This window comes from Myotis nattereri, assembly GCF_964212035.1.
Source record: "Myotis nattereri genome assembly, chromosome: 3".
NCBI lineage: Eukaryota > Metazoa > Chordata > Mammalia > Chiroptera > Vespertilionidae > Myotis > Myotis nattereri.
Genome location: NC_138077.1, coordinates 146882963 through 146905471, shown reverse-complemented (window position 1 = coordinate 146905471; position 22509 = coordinate 146882963). Strand labels below are relative to the sequence as shown.

The window sequence follows — 22509 nt, the reverse complement described above, 5'->3', positions numbered from 1 at the left end:
ATAAACTTTACCAAATGCAATTCTGATCATGTCACTGATTAAAGTCCTTCAGTGACTACCCAGTACTTTCAGGATAAAGTTCAAATCCTTAAAATAGCAAACAGATGTTTATGATCTAGCTTCTACTTACTTTTCCAGTTTCATCTCTCTCCACTCCCCGCACCACTTATAATTGAAGTCCAGACATATTGTATACTTTAATTTTCTAACTGAAGAGATCTCTATCTCTTTCTCAACTCTGAAACACTGCATATTCTGTACGTCTAGAATATTTTTCTGTCCCTCTCTACCACCATCCTAGTGTCCACCTCTTCATACTTTGCTTATGCCAATATATCCTTTAGGTCTCAATCATGATTATTAGGAATCTTTTCCTGACCTATCAAGTGTGAAGTGAATACATTTTCTATCTAAGTGCAAGTTATCCTACACTTCTGCCACAGAATCACCTATCATACTATACTGGAAAAGCCTATTTACTTAGCTATCTCCTTCACTCAACTGTAAGCTCTATGAGAACTAGGGCTAAAACTGTCTTATTCACCACTGTATCTTAGCACCTATTATAGTGCTTGGCATATTTTTGGTGCTCAATACTATGGAAAGGAAAAAAAAAACTAATATGGAATAAATATGAAAGAAAGGAAAAACTTGAGCGGCTAAAAAATTCTCTCAGATGGTAGTCATTTCAAACTGCATGCCTCTCCCTGTTTCCCAATATTCTCCTTGATTTACCCTCAGGATTTAGGATCTTCATTCTTATACAAGCTCTAGAAAAGAAATAGCCACTCTGCCATCTTCTTGACGTGGTTATTTTGTGGCCTGACCCATTATTTTGCCCTGGCTATGATGACTTAGGCTTAGAATAAGTGTGCTAGTGACTAGCCTATCCAACAGTAGGAACTCCCATTTCTTCATTATTTGAAAGGGAGGCTCTTGCTCAGTACTCATCTAAGTGCATAAATCAAAATTAACTCACACTTCCCAGCCCAGTACAGCAAAGACTGAGCCAGAAAAGGGCAAGAGTGTCTAGTCTTAATTATTGAACCAAGCCAAGCTGCATATCCCTCCTTTCTCAAAACAAAACTAAACAAACCCAAAAAACTAATGAGGGAAGAGTCAGTAAATATGTCCCAAAAGTGTACTTACAGATTGATTATTAAGAACTATAATACCTTTTCCTTTAAAAACAGTGTTATGAATAATGGTCATATTCCTAGTCAGGCCCTCAAGTACACTGTGGCTACCTACTTAATTGATATTCAGTAAAGGAATATTCATATACATTTATTTACAGAATAAGGGATAAATGTTATGAAAAATAACCTTGAGACGTTTAACTGGAGGAAGAGATGAAAAAGCATTTCTGTTTCTTAAATCAGATAAATATGAAGAAATTGCTGACTCTTTCATTTCTGACTTCTGTGCAACTCCAGTTTTACCTATGAAAAAAAATTAAAGATTCTTTAGATTAAACTTCAGGTATTGTTCATAGAAAGCCAAATTTCTTTAAAATTTCTAATCTAATATTTACTTTTTCATGTTGCTCACAAGAGAAAGAAAACTATTTGTTACAAAATGCATCGTGTAAATATCACACATAAATAATTTAGGATGTAATTACTATTTATCAAAAACCTTTCAATTTTTAAAACTTGAAATAAACTTGGGTTATGGAACTCACAGCAGTCATGTCCACAAGTCTGTTTATTTTTACAGTGATGATTACATTCTCGGTTCCCAGGTTTTTTGCAGGTAGTCATTCCTAAATTAATATAAGATAAACAAACCAATTTTTACTATATCCTATCTAATAAAGGAGAAACATGGTAATTGGCGTACGACCGCTACCTTTCCCATTGGCTAATCGGTGAGATATGCAAATTAACTACCAGCCAAGATGGCGGCCGGAAGCCAGGCAGCTTAAAACTAACATGAGGCTTCCTTGCTTCAGTGACGGAGGACTCCAAAGTTCCCCACCTGCCTTGCCGGCCTCTGAGCCTGCAGTTTATGAAACATTGTAACAAATATAGAAGCTAAACAAAACCCCAGAAACCAGCTTTCAGCTAGCTGGGATCTCAGAGCTGGAGTTATACATTGTTTTGATTATAGAACCTAAAAAAACCAGATACCTTCTTTCAGCAGCAGAGGTCTCAGAGCTGGAGCCAGAGCTAAAGCTGGCCCAGAATAAAAAAAAAAAAAAGAAAAGAAAAAAAGAAGCAGTTGGGAGCTTCAGTCCCAGCCTGAAAACAGCCATCAGCCCCTCACCCAGACTGGCCAGGCACCCCAGTGGGAACCCCCACCGTGAAGGGTGTGTGACCAGCTGCAAACAGCCATCATCCCCTCATCCAGGCTGGCCAGGCACCCCAGTGGGGACCCCCACCCTGATCCAGGACACCCTTCAGGACAAGTCAGCCAGCCCCCACCCATGCACCAGGCCTCTATCCTATATAGTAAAAGGGTAATATGCCTCCCAGCACCCGGATCAGCAGAGCTGCGAGGCCTCCAGGCATCGAGATCAGCGTGACAGGGGGCAGCACCCAAACCCCCTGATCGCCCTGCGGCTCTGTGTGTGACAGGGGGCGGCGCCCCAACCCCTCCACCCCACGGGCCCTGCTCTGTGTGTGATGGGGTAGAGCCATAACCTCCCCATCGGCCCTGTCCTGAGTGTGACAGTGGCGGCATCCCAACCCCCTGATCGGCCCTGCTCTGTGTGTGACAGGGGGCGGTGCCCCAACTCCCTTATCGGCCCTAATCTGTGAGTGACAGGGGGGAGCTCCTGAACCCCCTGATGGGCCCAGCTCTGTGAGTGACGGGGGGAGCTCCCCAACCCCCTGATGGGCCCTGCTCTGTGCGTGACAGGGGACAGCGCCCCAACCCCCGGATTGGCCCTGCTCTGTGCATGATGGGGTGGCGCTGCAACCTCCCCATCGACCCTGCCTTGAGTGTGACAGGGGGCGGTGCCCCAAACCCCCAATCGGCCCTACCCTGAGCGTGACTGAGGGTGGCATTGCAACCTCCCAATCCGCCCTGCTCTGTGCATGACAGGGGGCGGCGCCCCAACTCCCCAATCGGCCTTGCCCTGAGCCCGACCAGGGGCTGCACCTAGGGATTAGGCCTGCCCTCTGCCACCCGGGAGCAGGCCTAAGCCACCAGGTCGTTATCTCCCGAAGGGTCCCAGACTGCGAGAGGGCACAGGCCAGGCTGAGGGACCCTCCTGTCCCCCCCAAGTGCACAAATTTTTGTGCACCGGGCCTCTAGTCTATTATAATGAATTTAATATAATTAAGTTATAACCAGTCTCTCCTTTCAAACAATACAAAAAGACTATGATTTTTCACATTTCTTCCAATATTAACCCATTTAATATGTAATTTTTAAAAAGATAGTTCTGATAATAGTCCCTGTCCCACTATTAGTGGCAACTCAGCTTTTCACAAGCAACACTGAGCCATCTATAAGCTTTTGTTAATTTTCCTGAATTAAATAGAGTAACTCAGCACTTCTTGTCCTTAATGAGGTAAGAATAAGGGTGAAACTTTTTTGTTGCTTTGTACGTAAGCCTGAAGAACTAGGAAAGAAGCAAACCTCGTGGCATTTTCATGGCATCACTGATAGCTACTAGAAGATAGGACACCACACATATTTAATAGATGTTAGAAATAAGTGCTGAGTGGATTAAAAATGGCAGCAGAGTAGGAGGATGCTGCATGGTCATGCTCCCAGGAACAAGCTGAAATTACAACTGAATATGAGAAGGCTTCCTGAATAACCAACTGAAAACTCACAGGAGAGAACCCTGATACCCAAGGACCGAAGGTGGAGCTGGCATAGAGACTGGTAGGAGGGGCAGAGACATGACCCACAGAGGGGAACTGAAGTCCCAGAGAGATATCTCAGCCTGTGGTGAAGGGGGCGAGGTGCCACTGAGAATTCTGGGATCTAATCCCGGAGCTGGGTGCCCCAGCAGAGAGCACCAAACTGAGGAAGGTATCCATATAACATCAAGCTGTGAAAAGCAGTGGGGTGCTGTCTGCCAGGGAGTGGCAGCTGAAAGTTCAGGCACCCTCTTAAAGGGCCAAGGTACCAACATTCCCTGTGGAGCCACCCACCTTGTGCTCTGGCAGAGGGAGGGTGAAGTGGACTGGAGCTGTGAGAGCAGAAGCCAGCACTGGGGACTTGGGGACAAAGCTCAGAAGGCAGACACCCCAAGTCTCCTCAGCTCAGTCATTCCCTCATACAGCCACATAGACATCTGCCTTGCCTGGGGGGAAGACAGTTGACACACCCTATTGGAAAACACCTTGCCCTGAGGCCGCTTAAGAGATTAAAAGTAACAATTCAAAGGAGCAGCAGCTGCTTGTGTAGCCCGATCCCACCCAAGGAACAGCAGCCTCATGATCACCACACCCTCTGTCTAAGGAACAGCAGCTGTGTGTGAAGCCTCCCCCCACCAGCCAGAGCAGCCACCACAACTGTGAACAGCACCCACCAGAGGAGCTGTTACCAACTGAGGAGCAGCTGCTACCACAACTGCCTGAGGAGCAACCGCAGCCCGAGGAGCCACTGCCACCCAAGGAGCAGCCACTGAACAACTCCACATCTAGATATGGTGGTACGATCAAACATGGGTAGACAAAGAAACCCCCAAAGGAAAGAAAAGGAGGACTCGCCAGAAAAGTAGCTAAGTGATACAGAGGCATGCAACATAACAGAAAAAGAATTCAGATTAAGGGTCCTAGAGTGCATAAACTGGATGGAGGAAAAAAATCAACAACTTATGCAAGAAGCAAGAAGAAACAGATGAAAAAATCAATAAATTATGTAAGAACCAAGAAGAAATGAAGAGTGATATAGCTGCAATAAAAAACACCATTGAAAGTCTCAACAGTAGACTAGGAGAAGCGGAGGACCGAATTAGCGAATTAGAAGACAGGGAAACAAAACACACCCAAACTGAACAGCAATTGAAGAAAAAAATTTAAAAGTCAGGAGGAGAGCCTAAGGGAGCTATGGGACAACATGAAACGAAACAACATACGAATAATAGGGCTGCCAGAACAACAGAAAGAGGAACAAGGGTTAGAAAACCTATTTGAAGAAATAATATCGGAAAACTTCCCAGAGGTGGGGAAGAAAAAAATCACACAAGCACAGAGAGTCCCAAACAAGGTGAACCCAAAAAGACCCACACCAAGACACATCATAATTACCATGGCAAATGTTCAGGACAAAGAGAGAATCTTAAAGGCTGCAAGAGAGAGATGGAAAGTTACATTCAAGGGGTCTCCCATTAGATTATCAAATGGTTTCTCAACAGAAACACATTAGGCCAGAAAAGAATGGACAGAAATTTACAAAGTGATGCAAAGCAAAGGACTGAATCCAAGAATACTCTATCCAGCAAGGCTACCATTCAAAATTGAAGGGGAAATAAGAAGCTTCACAGACAAAAAAAGGCTAAGGGAGTTTATCATCACCAAGCCAGCAATGCAAGAAATGCTAAAGGGACTGGTGTAAAAATAAGAAATAAAAAGCTCAGAAAGAAAACAGCCACACAAAAAGAAATGGCTACAAACAAGTACCTTTCAATAATAACTTTAAACGTAAACGGACTAAATGCTCCAACCGAATGACATCGAGTGGCTGAATGGATAAAAAAAACATGACCCATACATTTGCAGTCTACAAGAGACCAACCTCAGAAGAAGGGACTCACACAGACTGAAAGTGAAGGGATGGAAAAATATCTTTCAGGCAAATGGAAATGAAAAAAAAGCTGGGGTAGCAATATGTATATAGGACAAAATAGACCTCAAAGTGAAGGCCATAACAAGAGATAAGGAAGGCCACTTCATAATACTAAAGGGATCAATACAACAAGAAGATATAACCCTGATAAACATATATGCACCCAATGCAGGAGCACCCAAATACATAAAAAAAACTCCTGGAAGATATCAAAGGAGAGATTGACAACAGTACAATCATAGTAGGGGACTTTAATACACCACTGAAATCACTGGATAAATCCTCTAGACAAACAATCAGCAAAGAAACAGCAATCCTAAATGACTCACTAGATCAGATGGGCTTAATAGACATCTTCAGAACACTTCACCCCAAAGCCACGGAATATACATTCTTCTTAAGGGCTCATGGGACATATTCAAAAATAGACCACATATTGGGTCACAAACAAAGTTTCCCCAAATTCAAGAAGATTGAAATCATACCAAGCATCTTCTCAGACCACAAGGGCATAATATTAGAAATAAACTACAATAAAAACAACCCAAAATACTCAAACACTTGGAAGCTGAATAGCATGTTATTAAATATTGATTGGGTTACCAATGAGATCAAAGAAGAAATTAAAAACATCCTGGAAACTAATGACAATGATAACACAACAATACAAAACCTATGGGACACAATGAAAGCAATCCTGAGAGGGAAGTTTATAGCTCTACAGGCCTACTTCAAAAAATAAGAAAAAATGATAGTAAATCATCTAACTCTACAAGTCAAAGAATTAGAAAGAGAGCAACAAGAAAAGCCCAGAGTGAGCAGAAGGAAGGAGAAAATAAAGATTAGAGCAGAAATAAATGATATAGAGACCAAAAGAACAATACATAAAATCAATGAAACCAAGAGCTGGTTCTTTGAAAGGATAAACAAGATTGATGAACTTCTAGCCAGGCTCACCAAGAAGCAAAGAGAGAGGACCCAAATAAACAAAATCAGAAATGACAGGCGAAATAACAACAGACCCCACAGAAATACAAATGATTGTTAAACAATACTATGGAAAAGTCTACTCCAACAAATTAGACAACCTGGAGGAAATGGACATATTCCTAGAAAAATACAACATTCCAAAACTCAATCAAGGAAGAATCTAAAAATCTCAATATGCCAATAACTATGGAAGAAATTGAAGCAGTCATCAAAAAGCTTCCAGCAAACAAAAGCCCAGGACCAGACGGCTTCATAGGGGAGTTTTACCAAACATTCAAGGAAGAACTAAAACCTATGCTCCTCAGACTACTACAGAAAATCCAAGAGGAAGGAAGACTTCCCAGCTCATTCTATGAAGCCAGCATCACCCTAATATCAAAACCAGATAAAGACAACACAATGAAAGAGAATTACAGGCCAATATCCCTCATGAACATAGATGCCAAAATCCTCAACAAATTCTTAGCAAATCGGATCCAGCAGTACATCAGAAAGATCATACACCATGACCAAGTAGGATTTATCCCAGGAATGCAAGGATGGTACAATATCCGCAAATCAATAAACGTAATACATCACATAAACAAATTGAGAGAGAAAAACCACAAAGTCATATCAATTGATGCAGAAAAAGCATTTGACAAAATCCAACATCCATTTTTGATAAAAACTCTCAGCAAGGTGGGAATAGAAGGATCATACCTCAACATAATAAAAGCCATATATGACAAACCCACAGCCAACATCATAATCAATGGGCAAAAACTAAAACCATTCCCCCTAAGAACAGGAACAAGACAGGGATGCCCCCTCTCACCACTCCTGTTCAACATAGTACTGGAAGTACTAGCCGTTGCGATCAGACAAGAAGAAGAAATAAAAGGCATCCAGATTGGAAAAGTAGAAGTAAAACTGTCCTTATTTGCAGATGACATGATCCTGTACATACAGAACCCTAAAGACTCCATCAAAAAACTATTAGACTTAATAAATGAATACAGCAATGTAGCAGGATACAAAATCAACGCTAAGAAATCTATGGCATTTCTATATACCAATAGTGAATTTACAGAAAGAGATACTAAAAAACAATCCCATTTACCATCGCACCAAAAAAATTAAGCTACCTAGGAATAAACTTAACTAAGGAGGTAAAAGACCTCTACTCAGAAAACTACAGGACGTTGAAAAAAGAGATAGAGGAAGACATAAACAGATGGAAGAGCATACCATGTTCTTGGATTGGTAGAATCAACATCATTAAAATATCCATACTACCCAAAGCAATCTATAAATTCAACGCACTTCCCATTAAAATACCAACGGCATATTTCACAGATCTAGAACGAACTCTCCAAAAATTCATCTGGAATAAAAAAAGACCCCGAATAGCTGCAGCGATCCTGAAAAAGAACAAAGTAGGTGGGATCTCAATACCAGATATCAAGCTGTATTACAAAGCCACTGTTCTCAAAACTTCCTGGTATTGGCACAAGAACAGACATATATCGATCAATGGAATAGAATAGAGAGCCCAGAAATCGGCCCGAACCAATATGCTCAATTAATATTTGACAAAGGAGGCAAGAACATACAATGGAGTCAAGATAGTCTCTTCAATAAATGGTACTGGGAAAATTGGACAGATACATTCAAGAGAATGAAACTAGAGCACCAACTTACACCATACACAAAAATAAACTCAAAATGGATAAAGGACTTAAATGTACGACGGGAAACCATAAAAATACTAGAAGAATCCAAAGGCAACAAAATCTCAGACATATGCCGAAGCAATTTCTTCACCGATACAGCTCCTAGGGCATTGGAAACTAAAGAGAAAATAAACAAATGGGACTACATCAAAATAAAAAGCTTCTGCACAGCAAAAGAACCCATCAATAAAACAACAAGAAAGTCCACTGCATGAGAAAACATATTTGCCAATGTTATATCTGATAAGGGCCTAATCTCCAAAATTTATAGGGAACTCATACAACTTAACAAAAGGAAGATAAACAATCCAATCAATAAATGGGCAAAGGACCTAAATAGACACCTTTCAAAAGAGGACATTCAGAAAGCCAAGAGACATATGAAAACTTGCTCAAAGTCACTAATCATCCGAGAGATGCAAATCAAAACAACAATGAGGTATCATTTCACACCTGTCAGAATGGCTATCATCAAATCCACAAACGACAAGTGCTGGAGAGGATGTGGAGAAAAAGGAACACTCGTGCACTGCTGGTGGGAATGCAGACTGGTGCAGCCACAATGGAAGACAGTATGGAGTTTCCTCAAAAAACTAAAAATGGAACTCCTATTTGACCCTGTGATCCCACTTCTAGGAATATATCCCAAGAAACCAGAAACACCAATCAGAAAGGATATATGCACCCCTATGTTCATAGCAGCACAATTCACCATAGCTAAGATCTGGAAACAGCCTAAGTGCCCATCAGTAGATGAATGGATTAGAAAACTGTGGTACATCTACATGATGGAATACTATACTGCTGTAAAAAATAAGGAACTCTTACCATTTGCAACAGCATGGGTGGAACTGGAGAGCATTATGCTAAGTGAAATAAGCCAGTCAATGAAGGAAAAACACCACATGATCTCACTTACTCATGGATAATAAAGACCATTATAAACTTATGAACAAAAATAGATATAGAGGCAGAGCTGCCTGGAACAGACTGTCAAAATACAACGGTAAAGCCGGGGAGGGTTGAGGGGCGGGAGGGTGGGGGGGTAAGAGATCAACCAAAGGACTTGTATGCATGCATATAAGCATAACCAATGGACATAAGACGCTGGGGGGTAGGGGAGGCCAGGGGATTGTTAAGGGCAGGAAAAAAAGGAGACATACGTAATACTCTTTGTAATACTTAAAGCAATAAAACATTTTTTTAAAAAAGAAATAAGTGCTTTCGGGGTACGAGAAATTTGCTATATAAATTCATAGAAAGGAGAGATTGCTTCCAACCTGACCCCCCAAATAGAATTAATATATTTGAATATGTAATTTATTCACTTATTGTAGTTTAAATGTGCTTTTTCTTGATCTTAGCTCTCACTAGTAAAAAGGAGGAAGGGAGAAACATTTGAACTGGTCCTTGAAGGACAGAAAGGATCTGGACTTGGGAAGGGGAACAAGGAGAGATGTCCTAGGGGAAGGACATGTTATCCAAAGGAGCAAACTACAAATGGTAAAAACAAAATCAGTTTACTTTTGCTAGAGAATAGATTTTAAGTGAACTAAAAATGTAGATAGTAAAGAGCTTTGAAACCTTTACAAGCTTTTACTCTCCGTTTTTAGTGTCTTTGCTCCATCAGCCTTTTTTCAATGATAATACTGTGTACATATAGTACCCTAGAGTAAATGAATAACCTGCTCACCACTATATGAGGCAACTGGCCAGTTACCTTGAGGGCTAAGCAAATCAATGTATTGGGTAATGATTAAGTAATAAAACATCCCTGGCAACTGGAAGCTAGTAGCTGAACAATATTGTTCCCAACTGAACATAAACAACTTTGGAAGAATATAAACAATACTCAAATAAGGACACACTGACTATAGAAGACAGAGATAAGACTACAGTGCAATTATTTCTAAAACTGGAGATACTAGTAAGGACCCTCAATAACCACAAAAATAACTAAACATCCCCCTCTTCTGGCTGACACAAATGACTACTATTTCTTTAATCCTTTCATCTCCAAGATAAAAAATACCAAAATATCCAACACTCCACTTTCGGAGAGCACCCAATGTAGAACTGACCCTGAGTTCTCTAAACCCTTCTAAAAATCACCCAGCACAAGTGGAAATACTCAAACAAGCTCCTCAACTCCCCGAGATGACTCACAGTTCTGCCACTGCTGTACTCTTCAACACAGGTGTGCTCCCAGCAATCTTTGGTTTAAAGGTCTTGACATTATACAGGAAGGCTATGGCTTGCAAAGTTTTGCCCTACTTCTTGACCTCATCTCTCGCAAGGCCAATTCAAACCGCACCTATATCATGGAGCTCTATCCTAATCACCCTATCTGATTTCTTTTTCCTTTGAGCGCCTATGGCATTTTCTTTGTCCCTCTCTGCTTACTACATGCTGCCTTATATTTAATGTATTTACATAAAAAAAAACATGGTGGAAAAGTAAAGGGCACCCTAAACTAGAGTAAGAGAACATGAGCTCTAATATGGGCTCTTATCTGTTAAAAATAGAGATTAAAAATAATAGCTGTTCTGTTTACCTCACAGAAAAGATAAAATCAAATATGTGAGAACACTTTACAAACAAGGGATAAATATATTAGTGTATATGTTATCACTACTATGACATTAATTAAAGATTATATAGTGATTATAAAATTAAAATGGATCTGAATGCCATAAAGTAGAGGGGTACATGCTATTTGTTAACAGGGGGATCTGTCCTGGTCAGGTCCCTAAGGAAGTGACAGTTGTGCTGAGGAGTAAAAGTGGGAGTTGACAAGGCAAAAGAGAGGAGAAAGAGTATTCCAGGCAGAAGGAATAACAGGTGCAGAAGCTCTATGACAAGGGAAAGCACCGAGAAACTGAAAGAAGGTCAGTGTGGCTGAGCTCAGCAAGTAAGAGAGAGAGAGAGTGTAAGAGATGAAACTGTAGTAGAAAGGTCGACCTGTGTTTGTAGGGAAACAGCTCCACCATGGCACCCTGGCAATTGCACATAGGCCATATAGGAAAGGCTCAACTATTTACAGAATGCCCTCTGATTCTACTTGGGCCATGTCAACATAGGCAGTCTTGTGAGAAGTTAAAGGTCATTTTTTCACCTGCCTCCTTAGCTTGAAGGAGGCTATCTTACATGCACCTGCCTAGAGGCAGTTTTCATCTACCTTCTGGTTACAGGCATAAGGACTTTTAACCTCACCCTTTTCAGGTACAGCTGCAGGCTATAAAACCACTTAGCTGCAACCTAGGGTTGACTTTTCAAAAACAAAGCAGCCTACCATTCTCATCACCTGGCCCCTCCCAGCAAGCAGTTGATACCTTGCTGATCTTGTTTTACTGTCTAAGTAATAAGCTGTCTAAATCTATTTGGGTCTCTTGTGTCCTTAAATAGCCAATTCTATGGAGGCGAGGCAAGTCTACATAGCAGCTGCCACAGCACTGCTACTTAGGGACTGACTGACTACCTGACAGTATGGAACTTGGTAATGTTTTGAATCTTCTATTCTAAAAGCTATGGGGAGCCACTGAAGTATTTTAACCAAAGAAGGGACATGACTGAATTTGCATTTTGAAAAAAAAATCAATCTATGGAGTATAATAAGGAGAATGGATTTGAGAGAGAACAGAGTGGATGCAAGAAAACTAGTTAACTTACATGTGGAATCTAAAGAACAAAATAAACAAAATTGAAACAGACTCAGATATAGAGAAGAGGCTGATGGTTGACAGAGGGGAGGAGGGTTTGGGGCTGGGTGAAAAGGTGAAGGAACTAAGGAGTACAAATTGGTAGTTACAAAATAGTCACAGAGATGTGAATTACAGCATAGGGCATATAGCCAATAATACTGTAATAACTATGTATATAGTCAGGTGGGTATTTGAAATATTGGAGAGACCACTCTGTAAAGTATATAATTATCTAACCATTATACAGTTCATCTGAAACTAATAAAGAATAATACTGAATGTAAACTGTAATTGAAAATATAATAAATACATAAATAAAACTAGTTAAGAAGTTACTGCAGTCATTTAAGCAAAAAAATGAAAGTGATTCAGTCTAGGTGGTGGGAGAAATACAAAGAGAATGGACTGATTTGAGAGATATATAGAAGGTAAAAATATATTTTATGGAGAATTAAGTGGAGTGCTTTTCTTTCTTGAGCAGCATATTGTTGTCCCTTAAGTTTTATTGCCTTCCTTTTAGTCCAGCAATATCTACCTTAAGTTTAAGTTCATTTAATATTTCAAAGATAAAGACAAATACATGGAAACACTTCACCATTTATTCTCTCTTCATAGATACTTCCTTTCTAGAGACCTCCACCTTCCTCCTAATGTAATCTAGGCCTGTCCTAAAGTTATCATCCTAAAACTTCCTTTCATTCAACTCCTGGACTGACTCTACTATTCCTAGATTCTTTGACTTTTCCTTTCTTGGTTAACTGCTTTGTTTTCTTGTGCTCATCCCCAAACTGCCCAAGAAAGGATGTGTGACAGTTAAACTTTCTGAATCCTTGAATGTATTAAAAAGTATCTTTATTTTACTTTCAAACTTAATTAAAAGTTTGGCTGGGTATAGGACACAGGATTTTTAAGTCTATTGTCTTCCAGCATCCAGTGTTGCTAATAAAAAGATTAACACAACTTTAATTTTTGTTCCTTGGAAGCATTTATGGTTTTCACTTTATTTGTGATGTTCTGAAATGTTACAATTAAGCCTCCTTTGTATATATCTTCCCTCATTCACCCTAAATAGCACTAAGTCTTTTTGATGTGCAGATTTGTTTCATTTCAAGTCTACAAAATTTTCATAAATTATGTCTTCTGATTTGTCTCTTCTCTCTTTATGGTAAACTTATTAGTCAGCTATCAGACTCCTAGGTTACCCCTTTGTCTTTTATTTTTTGTCTCCTTGTCTTTTTGCTTTCATTTAGTTTATACTGACTTTATCTTTTGGCCCTCCAGCTAGGCTATTTTTTTAGTTTTTATTTCCTTGTACTAACTCTTATTCATAGCTTTTCTCATGGCATCCTATTCTGTTTTATGATTTCAATTTAATATTTAATTTCTCTGAGGTTACTAATTAGTTTGTTACATTTTATTACATTCCTGAAATATCCTGTTGCGCTTTCATCCAATTTCTGTTTTATTTTGGGCTTTCTTTCATATGTTCCAGATTTTCCTCAAATATCTCTTCATCCTTGGCTATCTGTCTATAAGGCAGTCCTATTCTAGCTCCATTTCACATATGAGAAAATTAATTCATACAGAGGTTAAGTAACACATTCAGGACTATGCAGATAATAAATAGCAAATTTCAGACTCTAATTCTGGTAGTCTAATTCCAGAGCCTGATCTCTCAACCACCCTGCCTTCCTAGTTATTCTGCTGCCTTAGTTCTCCACACAAAAAAATGCATTTACTTTATTTAGGAAAAGAATCTACTGTTTTGGGGGTGGGAAGACTAGGAGGAAATGGCTGTTTCACAATAAGGAATAGAGAATGCTTCGTCCCTTAACGCAAGAACTTTTAATAGATGCATTTCTAAACATTACCACAAGATGGTGCTCAATGACTACATACATCTGCTCCCAGTGGTGAAAATTAAGTAGGACCTGAGAGTCTAATTAGAGATTCTGGGACTCCCCAAAATTTCAAAGCAGAGTTAGCAAGTCTTGTCTGAAATTAAGACTGTATACAAGTGTTTTTATAGAATTATAGTATATGGATATCACCTAAGTGACAAAAACTTTTTACTATCTTTCTGTTAGAAATGGCACTTAGGAAATATAAGTGCTCCCCTGCCTCCACTCCACTCCCTATATCCTGCAAATTGTCTGAATTTGTCTAACAAATAAAAGCTTACAGAGATTGAGAACTCGAAAAATAAGGTTCAAAGAAATAACTGACCTAAGTTAAGCTGTACTCTCATGTATACTGTAAAGAGATTGCATATTTCATCACTATCATAATCTGAAATTCATATTTTTATAGTTTTGTCACATATTATGTTAAATTACATATAATTAATGTATGTTTTTAAAGCCCCCAGTTCCTAGTACTTAAAGTAAAATAAATTTATTAATGTCAACTAGAAATGTATTTAAGGAAAATACTTAAAATTACTTTAACAGGGCCATTATGGTTGCTGGAGCAAGGGTCAGTTGCTTAAAAAAAATTCAGAGAAAGAAATTGAAATAGAGGCACCCATGACAAACTTAGCCTCACATCCTAATTTTAAATTCAAATAATTTGGTCTGTACATAAGCTACTGGAGTTAGTATTGTAAAAGTATTACTTAGACTTCTGCAGTTTCTGATTTATGTTAATCATAGATTTATGCACAGAGTGATTTTATTTATAAACTAGAGGCCTGGTGAACGAGATTCATGCACTGGAGACGGGGGGTGGGGGGTCCCTCAGCTCAGCCTGTGCCCTCTCACGGTCTGGGAGCCCTCTGGGGATGTCTGACTGCCACAGAGGAGGAAGAAGCACCCACCACCACAGCTGGGCTTGCCAGCCATGAGCCTGGCTTCTGGCTGAGCAGCGCTCCCCCTGTGGGAGCAAACTGACCACCAGGGGCAGCTCCTGAATTGATCATCTGCCCCCTGGTGGTAAGTGTGTGTCATAGCAACCAGTGGTTCTGCCATTCAGTTGATTTGCATATTAGCCATTTATTATAGAGGATGAGAACATTTTTTAATTTTTTGTCAAATATTATACTATAATTTTGTTATTTATTTATTAAGGAAAAGATTATATTGCTGAATTGAAGTTCTTGATTTTGCTCATATATACCAAAGAGTATAAAGAAAAGCAGCCCTGAGTTGGAACTTTTCTTCGGAGAGAACCAGACTTAACCCAAGAGAACAGCTAGAAAGAAGTTTCCATTTGAGGGAGGAAGAAAATGGCGGAGGTATAGAGGGATGTGTCCTGTGCCTTGTCCCGGAGCAGATAAGGGTGAGCAGCTGAAACGGGTAACATACAGCCCAAATAAGCAGAAGATATTCAGCGGGGAGACAGTTTGCAGCTGGGAAAGACAGAGGACCCCCGGAGAAAAGGGACGGTTGGAGACTGCGGCTGAATACTCTCCCGGAATGCCGGCTCAGCCACGGAGACCACGCCATCTTGAGTGGCTATTATTGGAAGCGTATTTATCCAAAGACCCGGCATTCACGGCATCCAGAGATCGGCTACTAACTCGGAAACAACGGATCTCAAGCAGTGCAACTACTTGGACTTAGAGGGACCCTGCTTCTTCTCACAGAAAGCAGAGAGAGAACTACATAACCAAACACCTGGAGAAGAGAGATCATGGTGAGACAAAGAACCAGCCCGCATATGAAAGAAAAACAGGCATCACCAGAAAAGGAAGTAAACGAAATGGAGGCAATGGAGGCAGGCAACCTGTCAGAGAAAGAATTCAGAGAAATGGCCATAAGGTGGATGAAAAGAATGGAAGACCAATTCAACAATATGTGTAAGAACCAAGAGGAAATGAAGAAAAACCAAGAATAAATGAAAAATGACATCACTGCTATAAAGAACTCAATAGAAAGTATCAACAGTAGACTAGAAAAAGCAGAGGACCACATCAGTGAGCTAGAAGACAAGGTAGGAAAAAATACCCAAGTAAAGCAGCTTCTAGAAAAAAAAAATTAAAAAGCAGGAGAGCCTAAGAGAACTCTGGGACAACACAAAATGAAACAACATCCATATAATAGGGGTGCCAGGAGGAGAGGAAACTGAGCAAGGAATAGAAAACCTGTTTGAAAAAATAATGACAGAAAACTTCCCTAATATAGGGAAGAAAAAACTCACACAAATCCAAGAAGCTCACAGAGTACCAAACAAAATGAACCCCAAAAGACCGACGCCAAGGCACATTATAATTAAATTGGCAAACACCAATGACAAAGCAAGAATCTTAAAAGCAGCCAGAGAGAGACAGAAAGTTACCTACAAAGGATCCCCCATCAGACTAGAGACCGATTTCTCAACAGAAACACTTCAGGCAAGAAGGGAATGGAATGAAATATACAAAGTCATGCAAAGGAAGGGTCTGAATCCAAGAATACTGTATCTAGCAAGGCTATCAATCAAAATTGAGGGTCAAATCAGGAGCTTCACAGTCAAAAAAAGGTCTATGGGAGTTTATTACCACCAAACCAGCAATGCAAGAAATGCTAAAGGGTCTGCTGTAAAAAGAAAAAATAGGAAACAAAGAAGGAACACAGGGGTAAAGAATAAAAATGGCGACTAGCAAGTACCTATCAATAATAACTTTAAATGTAAATGGATTAAATGCCCAATAAAAAGACATAGGGTAACTGAGTGGATAAGAAAACATGACCCATATATCTGCTGTCTACAGGAAACCCACCTCAGAAAAAAAGACGCACACAGACTGATGGTGAAGGGATGGAAAAAGGTTTTACAGGCGAATGGAAGCAGAAAAAAAGCCGGGGTAGCAATACTTATATCTGACAAATTAGATCTCAAAGTGAAGGACATAAAAAGAGATCAAGAAGGCCACTTCATAATACTAAAGGGAGCAGTCCAACAAGAAAAAATAACTCTGGTAAACATAAACGCACCCAATATAGGAGCAACCAAATACGTAAGAAATCTTCTGAAGGAGATCAAGGGAGAGATTGACAGCAATACAATCATAGTAGGGGACTTTAACACCCCATTATTACCATTGGACAAATCCTCTAAACAAAAAATCAGCAAAGAAACATCAATCCTAAATGACTCACTAGATCACATGGAATTAACTGACATCTTCAGAACATTTCACACCAAAGCCACAGAATATACATTCTTCTCAAGTGCACATGGATCATTTTAAAAGATAGACCATATATTGGGTCACAGGCAAAGCCTCTTCAAATTCAAGAAGATTGAAATCGTATCAAGCATCTTCTCAGGTCACAATGGCATAAAACTGGAAATCAACTACAATAAAAACAATCCAAAAAAATCAAACACATGGAGACTAAATAGCACGCTATTAAACAATGACTGGGTTACCAGAGAGATCAAAGAAGAAATAAAAAACATCACGGCAACAAACGACAATGAAAACACAACAATCCAAAACCTATGGGACACAGCAAAAGCAGTCTTGAGAGGGAAGTTCATAGCTCTACAAGCCTACTGCAAGAAACAAGAAACAATGAGAATAAATTACCTTACCCTTCAACTCAAAGAATTAGAAAGAGAGCAACAAGAAAAGCCCAGTGTAAGCAGTAGGAAGGAAATAATAAAGATCAGAGCAGAGATAAACGACATAGAGACAAAAAAAAAACCAAAAAAAAAACAATACAAAAGATCAACAAAACCAAGAGCTGGTTCTTTGAAAGGATAAACAAGATTGATGAACTTCTAGTCAGGCTCACCAAGAAACAAAGAGAGAGGACCCAAATAAACAAAATCAGAAATGATAGAGGCAAAATAACAACAAACCCCACAGAAATACAAAGGATTGTTAGAAAATACTATGAACAACTCTACTCCAACAAACTAGACAACCTGGAGGAAATGGACATATTACTAGAAAAATAACCTTCTGAAACTTAATCAGGAAGAATCTAAAAATCTCAATAGGCCAGTAACTATGGAGGAAATTGAAGCAGTAATCAAAAAGCTTCCAGCAAACAAAAGCCCAGGGCCAGATGGCTTCACAGGGGAGTTTTACCAAACATTCAAGGAAGAACTAAAACCTATGCTCCTCAGACTATTCCAAAAAATTCAAGGGGAAGGAACACTTCCCAGCTCATTCTATGAAGCCAGCATCACCCTAATACCAAAACCAGATAAAGAGAACACAATGAAAGAGAATTACAGGCCAATATCCCTCATGAACATAGATGCCAAAATCCTCAACAAAATCTTAGCAAATCGGATCCAGTACATCAGAAAGATCATACACCATGACCAAGTAGGATTTATCCCAGGAATGCAAGGATGGTACAATATCCGCAAATCAATAAATGTAATACATCACATAAAAAAATTGAGAGAAAAAAACCACACAGTCATATCAATTGATGTGGAAAAAGCATTTGACAAAATCCAGCACCCTTTCTTGATAAAAACTCTCAGCAAGATAGGAATAGAGGGATCATACCTCAACATAATAAAAGCCATATATGACAAACCCACAGCCAACATCATAATCAATGGGCAAAAACTAAAACCATTCCCCCTAAGAACAGGAACAAGACAGGGTTGCCCCCTCTCACCACTCCTGTTCAACATAGTACTGGAAGTACTAGCCGTTGCGATCAGACAAGAAGAAGAAATAAAAGGCATCCAAATTCGAAAAGAAGAAGTCAAACTGTCCTTATTTGCAGAGGACATGATACTGTACATAGAGAACCCTAAAGACTCCATCAAAAAATTATTAGATTGAATAAATGAATTCAGCAATGTAGCAGGATACAAAATTAATGCCAAGAAATCCATGGCATTTCTTTACACCAATAATGAACTTATAGAAAGTGAGACTAAAAAAGCAATCCCTTTTACCATCACACCAAAAAAATTAAGCTACCTAGGAATAAACTTAACTAAGGAGGTAAAAGACTTATATGCCAAAAACTACAGGACACTGAAAAAAGAGATAGAGGAAGACATAAAGAGATGGAAGAACATACCGCGTTCATGGATTGGTAGAATCAACATCATCAAAATGTCCATACTACCCAAAGCAATCTATAGATTCAATGCAATCCCCATTAAATTACCAACGACATATTTCACAGATCTAGAATGAACGTTCCAAAAATTCATCTGGAATAAAAAAAAAGACCTCGAATAACTGCAGCAATCCTGAGAAAGAAGAACAAAGGAAATGGGATCTCAATACCAGATATCAAACTGTATTACAAAGCCACTGTTCTTAAAACAGCTTGGTACTGGCACAAGAACAGACATATAGATCAATGGAATAGAATAGAGAACCCAGAAATCAACCCAAACCACTATGCCCAATTAATATTCGACAAAGAAGGCAAGAGCATACAATGGAGTCAAGACAGTCTCTTCAATAAATGGTGTTGGGAAAATTGGACAGACACACGCAAAAAGATGAAACCAGACCACCAACTCACACCATATACAAAAATAAACTCAAAATGGATAAAAGACTTAAACGTAAGACGGGAAACCATAAAAATACTAGAGGAATCCACAGGCAGCGAAATCGCAAACATATGCCGAAGGAATTTCTTCTCTGATAATGCTCCTAGGGCAATGGAAACTAAAGAGAAAATAAACAAATGGGACTACATCAAAATAAAAAGCTTTTGCACAGCAAAGGAAACCATCAACAAAACAACAAGAAGACCCACTACATGGGAGAACATATTTGCCAATGATATCACTGATAGTGGTTTAATCTCCAACATTTACAGGGAACTCATGCAACTTAACAATAGGAAGATAAACAATCCAATAAAAAATGGGCAACGGACCTAGATAGATACGTTTTGAAAGAGGACATACAGAAGGCCGAAAGACATATGAAAACATGCTCAATGTCACTAATTATATGAGAGAGGCAAATCAAAACAACAATGCAGTATCATCTCATACCTGTCAGAATGGCTATCATCAACAAATCAACAAACAAGTGTTGGAGAGGATGTGGAGAAAAAGGAACCCTTCTGCACTGCTGGTGGAAATGCAGACTGGTGCAGCCACTGTGGTGAACAGTATGAAGTTTCCTCAAAAAACTAAAAATGGAACTCCTATTTGACCCAGTGATCCCACTTCTAGGAATATATCCCAAGAAACCAGAAACACCAATCAGAAAGGATATATGCACCCCTATGTTCATAGCAGCACAATTCACCATAGCTAAGATCTGGAAACAGCCTAAGTGCCCATCAGCAGATGAGTGGATTCAAAAACAGTGGTACATCTACACAATGGAATACTATGCTGCGGTAAAAAGGAAGGAACTCTTGCCTTTTGCAACTGCATGGATGGAACTGGAGAGCATTATGCTAAGTGAAATAAGCCAGTCAGAGAAAGATAAATACCACATGATCTCACTCATTTGTGGATTATAGATAACAAAATAGACTGATGAACAGGGACAGATCCAAAGACAGAGAAACAGCGATCAGACTATCAATCCCCAGAAGGAAAGTAGGGGAGGGAGGGGAAAGGGGAAGAGATTAACCAAAGGAGTTGTATGCACGCATATAAGCCAACCCAATGGACATGGACAACAGGGGGATGAAAGCATGAGTGGGGGGGTGGGGGAGGATGGGGGCTAATAGGGGGGATGAGGACACATTTGTAATACTTTAACTAATGAAGAATTTAAAAATCCTATCTAATAATAGAGAAACATGGTAATTAGCCATAACTTTGCTACCCTTCCCATTGGCTAATCAGCGAGATATGCAAATTAACTGCCAACCAAGATGGCGGCCGGCAGCCAGGCACCTGAAGCGAACAGGAGGCTTGCTTGCTCCAGTGACAGAGGAAGCCAATGTTCCCCGCCTGTCGCTGCTGGGCTCTGAGCTGCTCTCTAAGAAACATTGTGGCAAATATAGAAGGTAAACAATCCCCAGAAACCTGCTTTTAGTCAGCCAAGATCTCAGAGCTGGAGTCGCAACAAAGTTTCAAATACAGAAGGTAAACAAAGCCCAGAAACCTGCTTTCAGCAGCTGTCTCAGAGCTGGAGTTGAGCCTCAGAGTTAAAGCCGCTCTCAGCTCCAGTGACAGGCATAGAAGGTAAATAAATCCCAGAATAAAAAAAAAAGTAAAAAAGGAGAGGTTGGGAGCTTTAGTCACCCGCCAGCCTGAAAACAGCCCTCAGCCCCTCACCCAGACTGGCCAGGCACCCCAGTGGGGACCCCCACCCTGAAGGGTGTGTGACCAGCTGCAAACAGCCATCATCCCCTCATCCAGGCTGGCCAGGCACCCAAGCGGGACCCCCACCCTGATCCAGGACACCCTTCAGGGCAAACCAGCTGGCCCCCACCCATGGACCAGGCCTCTATCCTATATAGTAAAAGGGTAATATGCCTGCCAGCACCGGGATCAGTGGAGCCACAAGGCCTCCCAACACTGGGATCAGCAGAGCCACAAGGCCTCCCGAACCCGGGATCAGCGGAGCTGCGAGGCCTGCCAGCACCGGGATCAGCAGAGCAGCAAGGCCTCACTGCCCCTGTGTCAAGCGGAGCCACAAGGCCTCCCAGCCCCGGGATCAGATGAGCAGCGAGGCCTCCCAGCACTGGGATCAGCGGAGCCACGAGGGCTCCTGGCCCCTGGAGCAGCGTGACAGGGGTCAGTGCCCAAACCCTCTGATCGCCCTGCGGCTGTGTGTGTGACAGGGGGTGGGGCTACAACCTCCCTATCCGCCCTGCTCTGTTTGTGACAGAAGGTGCCCCAACCCCCTGATCGGCCCTGCTCTGTGCCTGATAGGGGGGAGGTCCCCAAACCCCTTATTGGCCCTGCTCTGTGTGTGACAGGGTGCGGCGCCCCAACCCCCCCATGGGCCCTGCTCTGTGTGTGACGGGGTGGAGCCCCAACCTCCCCATCAGCCCTGCCCTGAGTGTGACAGGGGGGAGTGCCCCAACCCCCTGATCCGCCCTGCTCTGTGCGTGACAGGGATGGGGCTGCAACCTCCCCATCAACCCTGCCTTGAGTGTGACGGGGGCGGCACCCCAACCCCCCAATTGGCCCTACCATGGGTGTGACTGAGGGTTGCATGCCAACCTCCTGATCCGCCCTGCTCTGTGCATGACAGGGGGCAGCTCCCCAACCCCCTGATTGGCCCTGCTCTGTGCATGATAGGGGGTGGCGCCGCAACCTCCCCATCGACCCTGCCTTGAGTGTGACAGGGGGCGGCGCCCCAACCCCCCAATCGGCCCTATCCTGAGCATGACTGAGGGTGGCATCGCAACCTCCTGATCCGCCCTGCTCTGTGCATGATAGGGGTTGGTGCCCCAACTCCCCAATCAGCCCTGCTCTGAGCCCGACCAGGGGCTGCGGGGCAGGTACCTAGGGAT

General features: G+C 41.1%; 1 protein-coding gene across 1 annotated transcript in view; it reads right to left on the bottom strand.

Moving 5' to 3' along the window:
* HFM1 (helicase for meiosis 1) overlaps positions 1-22509 on the bottom strand; it is a gene marked incomplete at its 5' end in the record, with an annotated part of 104844 nt that overhangs the window by 19056 nt on the left and 63279 nt on the right. Inside the window, 2 exons of the mRNA XM_081087768.1 lie at positions 1327-1442; positions 1685-1765. Of these exons, the coding sequence (XP_080943894.1) occupies positions 1327-1442; positions 1685-1765 (197 nt within the window). The remainder of the gene's footprint in view (positions 1-1326; positions 1443-1684; positions 1766-22509) is intronic.